A 13,826-nucleotide genomic window follows, 5' to 3' on the forward strand; every position below is an offset into this window, starting at 1 on the left:
CTGGCAGAGATATCCTTAGGAATTTGTTATAGTTGCCACATACATGCATATATTTCAAGGAAACAAATCAACCCGGCAAGAGTGAATCCTCCAGTGACATTTATTAACTGGTAACGAAACTGGCCGATGTGTTGACTATTGATGGGTGTTTATTCAAGTGAGATTCATTTGCATCATAGATGTACATTCACTAATTTATGTAATAAAATAATTCATAGAAAATCAAAGTTAAGAAAAATAGAATATTTTTCATGGTCACAGTGAGTATAATCTGACCTATTGCGGAAGAATATAATGGCTTTGAAAGTGCTTCACAACAGAACGGACATGATGGATGTGTAATGCATGCACATGATGCAACATGCATTCAATACAGGCATCAGAGTGAGAAATAAACCTAGAATGGAAAGCTGCTGTTCATATCCTTTGACAGAAGGGCTTATTGATAATCAGATCCTGTCTTTTTTTTGTTTTGTTTTTTTCAAAAAGATCCTTTACATTAACATGATCTGGTGTTATTAAAAACCAGGCAGTCATGCAGTTTATACCCTTAAGTAAAGGTTACTCAAGCCCCATTCATAGAGTTACACTTACTGTACATTTCTTTTTGATGGACACTAGATAATCAAGTGTTAGATAATAATACTTTGTGTGAAATAAGTTGCATCAAGAGTGAAAGTATAACATTTGCCGATCTTACCTGTGGTCCTTGTGACTAATGTGTTCTCCTACAGTACAGGTGCATTGCTGTCTCTGAATGCTGCCTGAACATTTGTACATTGCTCTCCACTTATAATAATACATTGGGATAGTTGAACATTTATTAACTCTTTGAGCCAGAGTTTTCTAAATCAGTCAACTGTCTTGATTCTCCTTTATCTGACTCGTTAGAAGGTAATTCCTCTGGGGTTGTGTTGAAGTCAGACCTGTTGGGCTGAGTGTTAGCAGGCTGGGTTGGTTGTTGTGTGCCATTCACACACACAACCGTACCCTCCGACTTGCTGAAACTGAACAGCTTCCCAGGGCTGAATGTCCTGTTGGGGGATTGTGACCTCTCTTGGCCACTAGGGGGAACTGAAGATGTCACCGTTGACCCTGGCGTTACTCCAACTGCAACTGCTGGCTCTTTTTTCACTTCAGGTGATTTCAGGAATTTCAGAAACCCAGGGAGTTTTGCCTCACCTCCTGTTGGGGACTGGGCTGGTGAGCGTGAGGTGCTGGAGGAGAACTTACCCTGGAGGGGGATGATTTGCTTTAGCTTCATCACATTGTTGTTTCCCAGCAGGGAACTGGGTCTCTTAGGCTTGTCCCCTGGCTTGCCCCCAGGTGCCTTATCGTGGTGATGCTGGTGCTGGGTGTCTGCCTTGTGGTACTCACTCTCCTGACGGGCCTCGGCCTGCAGCTCGGCCTGACGCTGAAGCTCCTCCTCTTCACGTCGGCGTCTGAGCTGCTGTTGGAAGTGCTGCTGGGCCTGCTGCTCATGCTTCTAATTGGGGAGGTGTGGTAAAATGAAAAGACAGAAGAGGAGGGAGAAAGAATCATTGGAAGAAAGAGTGAAACAGAGAAAGAAAGGAGAGAACTGGATAAGGAACAGATTGAATACATGCGTGTCATAAGTAAGAAGGGGCATACAGTTGTAGGCCTACTAGCAAATTAAAGAATAAACCAGACCACTGTATTAACACAGTAACAATCTGCCCTCCATCTGTTTGTACATGTTTGCATGAAATACACTGACTTGCTTGCAGCTGTGCAACAATCCTTATGGTCAAACTTTTCAGACACCATCAAGACATGTGCCACTGACGTGATACAACATCAAAACAGTCAAACACATTATTTCTAATGGACATATAACACTAGGGTGCATTTTTTGGACAATGCACATCAAAGGACATAGAGGGATACATGTGAAGAAAAATGATACATCACACAAGTTACAGCCAGCAGCAAGCCTTACAATGGCCGAAGGTCTTTCAAGCTATGATACAACTATACCTTGAAAGCTTCCCTTCGTCGGTACTCTAGCTTGGCCATCTCTTCTGCTACCCAGCCAGGGATATCAGGGATGGCAACATGGATGATGTACTTTAGGAGGATTGCAAAGTGCTGTAAACCACCGAGACCACAAAGGGACAGGCTCAACACAAGGCTGCAACAAGGCACAATCACATTCTGTTTCATATTCTGCAGTTTTTCTGTAGACAACACATGTCATGACAAAAACTCTTCGATAATGAGGCTGCCTCAAAATTTTGATTTTGAAGCAAAAAAAAAGACAGCAGGCCACACACACCCATACTTCTTTTGTAATGTTTGGTGAAAGTCAAACTACCTCCTTTTAAAAATACAAAACTCTTTATGGACACGCCTGCATTTACTGTACACAGTGCAGTGCATACCTCCAGCAAGACGATGGAAATAATGGTCATCTCCGGACTCAACCAGGGGAACAGACGCTGGAGCTGTCCACACTGACCGATCAAGTAACAGTTAACTATAATGGCTATCAATCCCATGGCCTCCATTGCAGTCTGGTGTTTAAAGAAAGGTAGAGACAGAGAAAGAGACATTTACTATTAGGTCCTGCCACTATGTACACTGTCGTCTGGAAGGCTTGTGCGACATTTTCCAAAACAAAGAACACTGACCTGCCATTGTCCGATGTTCTCCACCCTCTGCCCAAAAGGTCTCTGGAGGCCAGTACAGAGCTTCAGGGCATCACTGCGGATCTCAATGATGTTGTTGATAAGAGCACACATAGCCGCCAGGGGAAATGCAGAGGAGAAGAGAACCACATAGCCAAACTGAATGAACATCTCCTGGTAGTCCTGAAGTGTGTCCTGTTGCCGTCAAACATTATGAAACGATATTAGCATTTCCATGGGAACATTGTATAGAGGAACATTGTATAGTTTGTAAAATTAGCATTTTTCTGAGCATGAATCCCACCTCATATGTCTGCATGCAGCTTTCAATCTCAGCCTGGGTCAGTGTGACAGTTTTTGGTTCTTCTGGTGGATCGATCCACGACTTCTTGTCCTCTTTTCCCTCACATATGTTCTTTCTTCTCTGACAGAGAGAGTCCAGTTCCTTTGAAGAGGACATAGTGGCATTCTCCTTGGAGTCCTGTGAAAGTAAACATCAGACTAGAGTACTCTCTCCAGTGACTTCTGAGACATTTTCAGTTCTGCAGCTCTACTCTCTGGATAAATGAGAGGAATCCATAGATACAAGTGAATGTTCATAAAACTACATGAAACACTGAATGTAAATAGCTGGAAATATCAAAACACATTTTTATAGCTTCTTTAGCAAACTGGAATTTGTATGACAATTTTAAATAAGTACATTGTGCAGAGCCCACAAAGTTAACCAAACAGACCACATACTTGAGTCAATGATTCACAGTCACTGTCCTCATCACAACTGTCAAAAATACTGGAGGGATCCATCCCTTCCTCCACTAATGTGGGGCTATCCTCAAGAAAGCTGTCATCTCCCGCCTGTGTTTCTGTTGTGACATCCTGGTAGTCAACCTTCTCAGTGAAACTGACTTTACGTTGCTTCAAAGCGCTGTCATTCATGTCCCACTCTTCCTCTGTCAGCCTGAATCCAGCTTTCAGATCCCCTCTTCTCTTTGGCTCTGGGTGACCATTAGCACTGTGGCTGACAGGGATCCCTTTAGGACCCAGGAAGGAATAGGCTGTCATTGAAGCCTGGGCCTTTCCGAGAGCCAGGCGGCCATACTTGAGTATGATGGCCTGGAGTAGCTCCCACAGCACCTTTGGGGTGAAGACACCCAGCTTGTTTTGCTCATAGAGATAAGGTTGAAGGACCTCTTTTATATTCTGTAGAAACTGGCGGAAGATCAGGAGAGTAGCCAGCATCTGTGAAGAGCAGGAGAACATCTGTTACAGTTCAGAGTGTTTTAGAAAACAGACACATACTGTATCTAGCAGACACTGGTGATGTAGATGCTGAGTCTCAATGAAGGTACAAATGGTATAAATTTCACTGCCTGACGTTAACCCAGGATATTTACAGCATCTAACACACCTCATAACATTAAAGAGAGACTATAACTTGTGAGAAAGGAAATAATCTTCTCCTTACAGATGAAAAGCTGTATTTGTGAGCAATGTAACACACCCTTGTTGAGTCAATACTCTCAAGGATTTTGCTGGTAGCCTTACTTGGCCTGGCGTGATCGGTAGTTTATGGCAGCTAATGTTTCATTCAGCAGAATAATAACAGCCATAAGTATGGCACAGCTTCCCACATGTTGAAGTAGGGTGGTAGGAAGGATGACAGTCTGCATTTAAAGAGGATGGAGGTGTTTTACTTAGCCTTTCCGAAACCAAAAACACTAGGAAATGGAAAAGATTGAGTAAATTAAACAGTGTGCGTGGCTGTTCCTGAAAGCATTCTTTTGTTCACTGACTCATAACTTCCTAAATAACATGACAAGACACAAAGGGGCTCTAAACAGTAAAAAAAAAAAAAGTTCTTTATTTACTAATGAGTTAGTGTGGGGTTTTGAGAGAACTTCCTGCAGATATTCTCAGCAGCCCATTTGCCACTTCTTCAGCTGATATTTCATCAGTGTTAAAAACACAGGAAGGTGTTTCTACATTGCATTTCTTTGGAATTATGCTGGTTTTCAGGTCATACCATTCTTCAGTTATACAACAAAATAAAAGATTATTTGAGTGGCTATACTGCTGATTGCACTTCACAAAAATGTTCACTGATTTCTGATTAGTCTGTCCTTGTTAAAATTAAACACGGCTGCTGCTGTGAGATTTACAAATGGCAGTGACAGTATTTTGTGCAGCTGATGGTTCACCTTCATAGGTTACTCAAATAGTGGCCAAAAAACTGAGATTTAGCAAGTTCGCTACAGTGAAGAAATTCTATCATTTGTTTAAAAAGTTTGGAGTAGTAATTTGTCATTATCTGCATTATGTGCACTGTAAGAAGAGAAACCTTGAAAAGGTTAACCAAGAGTTAATGACCTGCCAGTGGCCACTGCTACATATTGTCACATTCATACCAAACAACCTTTCACTTAACATGGCTTCTTACTATTTGTTGTACTGCTCATAGTTGTTTTTACCTCCTTCAGTCGCTCCATGTCCTTGAGGTAGAATGCAATGTAGAAAAGGCTCAGGTAAGAATTGATGAATTCAAACTGTAAAGCAACCAGACGTCATTACAGTGAGTCAAACTGAGATCATTTATCTGTATTCTAACCCAAACTGAAGCATGACTTACAAACACCATCTTGATGATGAGATTATTTTCATAGGCACTCTGAAGTCGGTAGTTCTCTGGATGAAGAGAGAAATATGAGAAACCTTAGTCACCTGCAGCTGAACAGCCCTCAGGTAGCAGTATACTCCTGCATACTAAGAAAATGACTACCTTAATAGTACAGTCTTGGGAAAATGCGTGCAATAAAATAACATTTCTTATAAGTAATTTTCTTCTAACTCTATATCACTATTGTGCCCAGAGAGTTAATTGTGTATTTCTTACCCATATCATTGAGCCAGTAGGCAATTTTCTTATACACTTCATCACATATGGTTACAGTAATGGCCAGAAGTATTTTAGGAATGAATCTTGTAATGCCAGGTAGCTCCTGAACCTCCATCACCACTTCCTGCAAGGTAAATTAGAAGAGTGATGAATATTTAAGTCATATCCAGTCCTATCTGACATGTCCTGAAGCTATTTTTAGAAGGCTATTAAATGGTTCTGAACTGGGACAAAGCATATTTCAATGTAGTCTAGCTTTCAAAATGATATAATGGACACATCTTCTGACTAAATTATGGTTATGGATCCCAAGTTCTCTGGCACATGATTTGTTATACTGTTATATATTTAACTGTTGTGTTAATATTGACTTTTCCAGTACCTCTATAGAAGTAATACAGTATCATCCCCATTTATCAACTTCATTTCCATTCAGTGAAAAAAACAGTGGTGTCTGTTCAAACCTGCAGCTCCAGGCAGAGGAGCATAGCGAGGAAGACGAAACAGAGACAGAGGAGGCAGATGGGCAGGCTAACCAGCCATCTGAACAGAGCTCTCTTCCAGGGCGGGTAGTAGAACTCCTCACAGCCTGTTATGGGACTGCATCGCTTTACACCCTGCAGAGACAAAAGAAGAAGAGGAAAGAGACACAGTGTGCACTAGAGACTTTGTTTGTGGTGAATGCCATCATCCTGACTGGAAAGTGGATTTTAAATATCTGTGCAAAAAGTGCTCCATAATGACTGCTTCATTTTTAAATGGTTGTATTATTTTAATATGACCAGAAACGTCTTTACAGAAAATGTGTTTGCTGTGCCCCAGTTTATTGTGTAAAGCAGATAATGAAAATAAAAATACGCCTTTACAGTACATTTTGAGGTGATGTTTTTAGACAAAAGTGGTCTCTCTGGGCTATGAGAGACACACTCTTTGTGTAAACATAATCATCACATTTCCTGGTATTGTGTGTGTACTTCCACAACTGCTCACAGACAACAGTAAACCACAGGCTGATGACTGCAGTTTCCCAGAGTGCAATTTTGACAAAGAATTTTCAATGTATGAACCTAAAGTTTAGGTTTTCACAGCTTATTCCCAACATAGCACAACAACGCAACACACAACAAAATTTGTGCTTTTTCATTCATGGCTATGGCAAAAATCCTCACCCTGAACTGGGGCCTGGGCTCCTCCAAGGACTCAGCGGGGGTGTCCAGGGTGCCCCACCTGTATGCCAGCTCTGCCTCTCGCCTCTTCCAGCGCTCCAGAAACAAAGTCGCCCACACAACATTAAAGAGGGCAAAAACCACACAGCAGATATCCTGACTGGTCTGTGAGACAGCATAAAGAGAATCAAACATGTTGATACAACTTACGAAAATATATTGAGTTCACTGGTTTGTGTTTGTGCTTTAACTTCTCTTATCTGTTATTTCCCAAGTGCAATTTCATTCGCATTTCAAAGGACAAGATGATGTTTGACAGAACAAGCTAAAATAAATAATAAATATATGAAGACAGGCAACAAAATAAAATGTCTTTTGACATTTCTGACATAAAAATAAAACTAAAATGTAAATGAAAGGTAAAAACAAGATTTCAAATCAGTGCCAGTCACTTATGCTGTGACAGTTAAAGGATGTTATTTGGGATTATTTACAGTTTACAATTAAAAGTGAGAAAATCAACAAATCTTGTTACAGAAGAGGTTTCAAGCACCTGGTCAGCTTCTGCTAATATCCAGAGCAGAAAGCCAATAACAGCAGGGTAAAGCATGGAGTTAGTGTAGAAACCCAGCCAGGCAAAATACATGGAGATCTTCACTCCGAAGTAGTCACAGATGTCGTCTATAAAGCAGATGTAATCATTAACAGCTAAAACTGGTTCTCACAAGTTACATCAGCAAATACTTTATAATTACCATAGTATTAGTGTCAGTAACTGTGAATTGGTGCATTTCTCATTTACTGTCCTGGCAAAAGTTCTTCTAAAAAAACAGGTTTTCTACCTAGGGGCTGCCGTTCACACACAGCCTGGACCCAGGATGTCATCAGCTGGTTGAGGATCCTCTGCTCATGGAGAGGAAACATTTGATGGATCACCCCACGAGCTATCAGCTCTGGAACTAAAGAGGACACATCACAAAACGCCTGCATTGCATCTCAGTTGACATTTAAAAAAAGAACATAAAAGGAAAGTATGTGTTCAGCTGCTTAACAGACAAATGAAAAATTCTGTGGAACAACATGAAAATGATCAGTGATGACAATAATAAATATCAGCATACTGATTGGCTGTCCCTCCAGAAAGTTAATGTTGTGAAGCGCCTCCCCATGTTTGGCTCGCAGGTTGTCCAGCCAATACTTAATGATGCTCTGACGCTCCTGATACAACAACATGTTAGAGTTACATGCATATATTTTAAATTTATGAAATACAACTAAAAATGTACTGAAATTGTCATTTCATCTAAATAATAATTAAATAAATAATAATTTACTCCAACACTGATATACAACTCACATGGCCTACGGTTTAGACCTCTAGTCTAAACCATAGGCCATGTGAGTCCTTTACCTGTGAGGTAAAAAAGCAGAGCTCGCTCTCAATGTTTTCATAGATGTTGTCCTCCTCACAGGAAAAGCGCCGCATCCCACCGCCGAACTGCGGTTTGACGGTCTTGTGCATGCCCATCTGCTCTGCTCCTCGCAGTAAGCTGAAGGTGAGCACAGAGGGTAAAGGATCAGCACGATTAAACCTAATGGAGCACAAGCACTGTGCAGAGGTTGAACTGCAGAAAACCCAGCCAGGGTTTTTAATATGCATTAAACCATTGCACGCATCAAACTGGAAACACACATTAAAACTAGAATTGGAAGATGGCCAGCAGTGTTGTTTTTTTCTGAAGTGAGCTCATACATTATTTGCTTTTTTTAATTGATACTTCTCTCACATCTGTACATTAAAGATTCAGTATGTAATATTTAGAGCGATCTTTTAGCAGAAACATAATGCTGAGTTCATAAATATATTGTCATTAGTGTGCAGTCACCAGAGAATACCAACTGTAGCATTTTCTTAATGAGCCTGGAAAGGGGCAGGAGGGGTGGTTACATTCTGCAGTCTCACCCCAACATGCTGCTGAATCTTTCACATTTTACACACTGCACCTTTAAATGTCCAATTAAAGTCAGTAAACAGTTAGCTCAGACAGAGGAAACAGACAGAAAGAATTAACCTGGCTCTTTACCTCAAGAAAGTGAAAATGCCTTCCAATATATCCAACTATTTATTTAAGCTGCCATACTTTTCAATATCCATAACAAAAACATGATCACATTCTGTATTGCCTTTAGTCATTCATGTTTGTACCAGCACTTGCCAGCTGCTTGGACACAGATCAAGCAAAGAGAGTCATCCAAGCCTAAACATGCATGCAAAGAGTAAGTGAGAATGTAAGTTTCAGAGTCTTACTTCTCAAATGTTGTCGTGATGAAGAAGGCGTGTGCCTGGGTGTGTTTATGCTGTCGGATCTGAATAGTGATTTGTGGGATCCCAACCCGAATCTGATTCAGGAGCCACAGCAGAGTGTGGTCATCTATTATATCTGGAGGGACAAAAAATGTTGCGGTTTAAGTTTGACACCATACTTTTTATCCTTTAAATTTTCATTAATACTGAAAATGTGTATTAAATCACATATTTTAAAAACAACTGTTTATTCAAACTATTCATACTTTACTTCCTTACACATGTAGGAGTTTTAGCCAAAGGAAGGAAATGATACATTTGCTGATGCATAAAGAAGCAGAAGTGCAGTCAACCTCCACTGCTCTGACAGAATGTCCAAGAAGCAGTGGGATGGTGGCGACACTGAAAGGCCACTTCAATTAAATCCCTGCCTACATATAGTCTACATTCTTTCTATCAACTCAAAGGATCAACTCTAAAGAAGTTTGATACCAGTCTGATTCCAGCTGTTTCAGCCAGTTTACGGCACACAGGCAGTCAATTAAACCACTTTGTGCTCCAGTTTCACTATTAAACTAATAAGACAATTTTCACACCTAAAATGAAAAACAAACATCAAATAGGAAATGACTCTTAATTTTAACCAGCATGATTAACTGACAAAAAAACTGCAAAATTAACTATACTACAGTTACTTGATGATCAACACATAACCTATCACACTTGTGTTGATTACCAGTTCCAGTAAAACAATTGAATTTTGAGCTTATTTAGCATTGTTTTCCTATTTTTTCCCATTTTTTCCCCTGTTAGCTGCATTGCAAGCACCTTTCCAGTTAAGAGTTAGCAGTGAAAGCAGCTGAACTGTGCAAGTGATAAAAAGAACTGACATTTGATTATTAAGCCTAAAAGATAGGTTTAAGTTCAGGCAGTGTAAATAACTTAAATATCACTTGGTTTGACATACTACGTCATCTAAGCTACATTTGTAATCTTTAAATAAACAACATGTAACCAAGCAAATCCATACAGAAAGAGGCTACATTAATGAGATCTGGTTATTTCCACTGTTAACGGGTTTACTGCAGCTAATCCAAATGTGAGAAACTTCCCTTTTGTTTCAATTAGCATTAAATGCATGACATTGCATTACATTATTAGTCATTACAGAACTATTTTATAAAATTACATAACTGATTTATAAAAGTACATCTCTATAACAAGAAGAACAGTCTCAAAAATCATAGTAGTGTGTTAAACAGAGAAGCTGCAAACAGGAAGAGCAGTCACACATTGAGCAAAACTTAAACCTACACAGTGTGAAGGACTGTGTGTCTTGGGATTAATGAGTACAGTTTAATGGAATAAAAAGTCACATCTATCCTCTATGAATTAATCCTGCTGAAGTGCTGTTTGTGCGGGATGTGCTTTGTACAGGTTATAGGTGTTTAGATTATATAGACAAACTGCAAAGGTAGAGCTATCAATTGATTTTTAAAAAGTGCTGATAAATCCACACATTTTCAGCTCTTTTAAAACATATTTAAAAGGGGGGCTGGTGTGGAGACAAAGCTGGTGTAAATGGATGGGATCTGATTGTCGCCTGAGACCGTTTTAAGTCCCAGTCATAAATCTGAGTGACTGGCTGACCACCACAGACATTTAATGAGTGCTATTAATTTAAAGTGCTGTTCTCTGTACAGTGAGGGACTCATCGCACGATGACCGGGGAGGACAGGCGTGAGCTTGCAGTACCTGGGAATGTCATCAGGATATCACAGTTTTCTGTGGGCACCATTTTCAGCCAGGACTTCCTAGACATGATGTAGTGTCGGGCCTGAAGAAGGCGTTTCCCAAACAGTTTATCTAAAAAGAAAGATGAGGCAACAGAGGGATTAGGTGAGTCGGACTGGGATTAATATAGTTTAATGTGATTACGGAGAATAAATAAGAAAGAGAGATGGTATATGAGAGAGAAGAAGGGGGACAGGTGGTATTTTCTCATTAGGGTGATCAAAAACACAGATGACAGGTTTGTCATTATTAGCACTCATCACTGACGTTATTTCTTCCATGTTGTCTGTCCTTTCTTATTTTATTTTTCTCTTTTCATGGAAACAGAATGAGAGACGTTTTCAAAAATAATTGTTCAGCCAGCGTGAAGGTTGACTTTGCTGCAATATGAGCAGCAAACAAACAGAAGCTCTGTAGACTGGCTGGTGCATGAGTAAATAGCCACTAGCAAACTAGCTTTTCAAGTCTGTCTCTACACCCACTAAATAAAGACAAAGCAACAGGGCTTGGTTTTCTCAGCACTGTGGTTGCCACTTGTACATTATCACCATCCAGGTCCACGCTGTGAAGTCATCATTTCTGCTGCCTCTACTTTTTTCACAAATTAGTTGCTCATTTTAAAGTCACACTTTCGAATGACACACTCTCTCCCTCACACACTGGCCACAGTTAGTGGCTGATCTCTTCATTAACTGAATCACACCGTGACACCTCAGTACATGTCCATTATGAGTATTTCCCATTCTGCAGTGACACTGAATGCTTTTTTCTTTGTCTTTTGAGAATTGTATGGGGTATTTACTCGTGGTTATCTCTCTGACTACCTGTAACATAGTGGTTTATTCCAGCTGAATCTTCCAGAAGACATATAAATATATAAATGAAATGTATTATTATTTATTAATCCCCTCCAGGAAATTCTAAATATCTGTGATGCAAATCCATTCACAACCCGATTATCTTGTGTAATGAGATCTAATGTCCACTGTTGCAATAGCACTGGTGTGCATTGCAAAATCGTATAAAGTATCTTCTCTGTATGTTTGTATTCGTGTGAACACTAGTGATGAATCATGCAGCCTGGGCAGTAATCATCTCTGAAGATCCCTAACATGAGTTAGGCAATCATTAGTTACTGTGCATCAGATATTGTTATATATGTCAGGCTTCTCCTGTGGCTACTTGCACACAATGTGGAGAAAACCACATGGACCTATATATTTAGAAACAATAACAGTTATTGGGGCTGGGGGGGTCTGATGGCTGATCTGGTACATTGGTTAGCATGCAGACCATTTAGCCTATCCAGTCTTATCAGATAGACCATCACCCATGGGTGGTTACAGTGTCCAATTCACACCACTTGCAACATGGGAATAAACTGGAGTGCACACTAATGATGAAAGCAGGCCAACGCCACAGGCAACAGGTAGCGAATCAATTCGCTGGAGTGGCAATGAACAGATTTCAGCATTAACTGTTTTCAATAAATGCAGACAACTCCAGACTATACAGACTTTACAAAAGTTAGCCTCATCGTACATACCTCAGAGCAACTTCACAACTCCTGCAAAACACTAGAACCACACTGACATAATCCTAATGCTAAAATAACATTGTTCAGACATGACACCATAATCCATAAAGATGACTTCACGTTGTGAAACTGCGCAGTCCTCATTGATGATGTTCTTCTAATGTTCTTCCTGTTCTAGTAAATGGTTCTCACTGCTGGCACATGGCACAGTGCTGCAGAAAAACTCACCTCTGCAGGAAGATGAATGGTCCATTCTTAGAAAATCTAAAAACGGCTCACTTTAAAGGCTGTATCAGCCCTTGTTTATTTATTTATTTATTTAGTACATTATTTATTTTTTATTTATTTAGTATCACCAATCTCTCCTCTTCAGAGATACTGAATGGGCCTGGAGCACATGTTAAATGATCCAGGGGGCCCAGAGATGAAAGAATAGAGAGAGCCCCCCCCCCCCCCCCAGTGAAGGTTATAAAATGATCGAACACCAGTGATTTGCTTATTCACTGCTGAAATTATTTCCATTGATGCTTAAGTCTGAACCAATGAGACAAAACGGACATGTATGACATCTGAGCCTGCAACACAGAGTACACAGTAGTGGAGCCCATCCCGTCGGGACATGCACCTCCTCTGCTCCTACATGCACCTGTGGACCACAAAACCCGACTCTTCTCGGGCCTGTCTGAACCGGAATGCGCACTAAAAGGAAAGCTGCAAGGAAATCAACAACCCAATCACCGACGACTGGCAGCTGATCACTGCTCATTCGGTTAAATCTGTTAACCATCAGAGGTTGCACCATATACACGTACACAGCCTAATCTCCCGTATCCTCATCCCTTTTTTCGACAGCCAAGAAAAATACCCAGCGTCCTCTGATCTCCACTGAACGCACGCAGGATGCACACTGTGTTTTTCTGTCACACTCACCGAGCACCCCGGACTGTGAGGAGGACGTTTGCTGTGTCTGCTGGTGGTTGCTGGTCCTGTCCTGCTGCTCGCTTGGCACCGACCTGTCCATCCTATCTCCTGCCCCGTCGCTGTCGTCAGCGCCACCGCTGTTTACAGTAGCGTCTGTGTCAGAGGCTCCGGTGCCCGCCGCCTGCATAGCGCTGGACATATACTCCAAGTGCTTCAGGGGCTGGACCACCGCACTGCACGGAGGACGACGCTTTTATTGCATGGCCCTTGTATGTGAAGGGGAAAGCCTGGTGTAGCTGTCAGATAGATGTGGAGGAGGAGGAGGAGGAGGAGGAGGAAGAACATGATCATGGCATATACACGTTTCGCGCACCAGTCGTGACTGGCCAGTGACGACAGAGCTTATAGGGGAACACCTGGCTGCTCCAGGTTTACAAACAATGACATGACATCTCCCAGCTGCAGTGGACCACTAGCTGCACATACAGAGAATGTCAAGTATAATTATAAAAGTATCTTTATCAGTTTTTTAAAATAAAGTCTAGGGTATTAAGAGATG

General features: G+C 40.9%; 1 protein-coding gene across 2 annotated transcripts; it reads right to left on the minus strand.

Moving 5' to 3' along the window:
• Positions 1-147: 147 nt before the first annotated feature.
• Positions 148-13,564, minus strand: LOC113134315 (anoctamin-8-like). Of its 2 annotated transcripts, none has more exons than XM_026313623.2 (18): positions 13,277-13,564; positions 10,771-10,881; positions 9,019-9,151; positions 8,122-8,260; positions 7,832-7,928; positions 7,553-7,669; positions 7,264-7,391; positions 6,714-6,875; positions 6,009-6,161; positions 5,542-5,668; positions 5,278-5,333; positions 5,120-5,194; positions 3,393-3,890; positions 2,953-3,129; positions 2,652-2,843; positions 2,403-2,534; positions 1,999-2,109; positions 148-1,483 (listed from the first exon to the last, which is right to left on the minus strand). In XM_026313623.2, the coding sequence occupies exons 1-18, from the start codon at positions 13,464-13,466 to the stop codon at positions 824-826; spliced, it is 3,258 nt and encodes a 1,085-aa protein (XP_026169408.1). In that variant the 5' UTR covers positions 13,467-13,564; the 3' UTR covers positions 148-823. The 2 variants fall into 2 exon arrangements, with proteins under 2 accessions (XP_026169408.1, XP_026169407.1); XM_026313622.2 differs by having other exon boundaries at positions 148-1,486.
• Between the last annotated feature and the right edge of the window lie 262 nt (positions 13,565-13,826).

Source organism: Mastacembelus armatus, chromosome 17 (assembly GCF_900324485.2).
Source record: "Mastacembelus armatus chromosome 17, fMasArm1.2, whole genome shotgun sequence".
Classification (NCBI taxonomy): domain Eukaryota; kingdom Metazoa; phylum Chordata; class Actinopteri; order Synbranchiformes; family Mastacembelidae; genus Mastacembelus; species Mastacembelus armatus.

What these genes read in the sequence shown, in the direction of transcription:
- LOC113134315 (XM_026313622.2), bottom strand. Translation starts at nt 13,466, where the DNA reads ATGTCCAGCGCTATGCAGGCGGCGGGCACCGGAGCCTCTGACACAGAC. An exon ending in TATCCTGATGACATTCCCAG is followed by an intron (nt 9,152 to 10,770) that starts GTACTGCAAGCT and finishes TTGTCCCTCCAG; the next exon opens with ATATAATAGATGACCACACT. An exon ending in TCATCATCAAGATGGTGTTT is followed by an intron (nt 5,195 to 5,277) that starts GTAAGTCATGCT and finishes GTTGCTTTACAG; the next exon opens with TTTGAATTCATCAATTCTTA.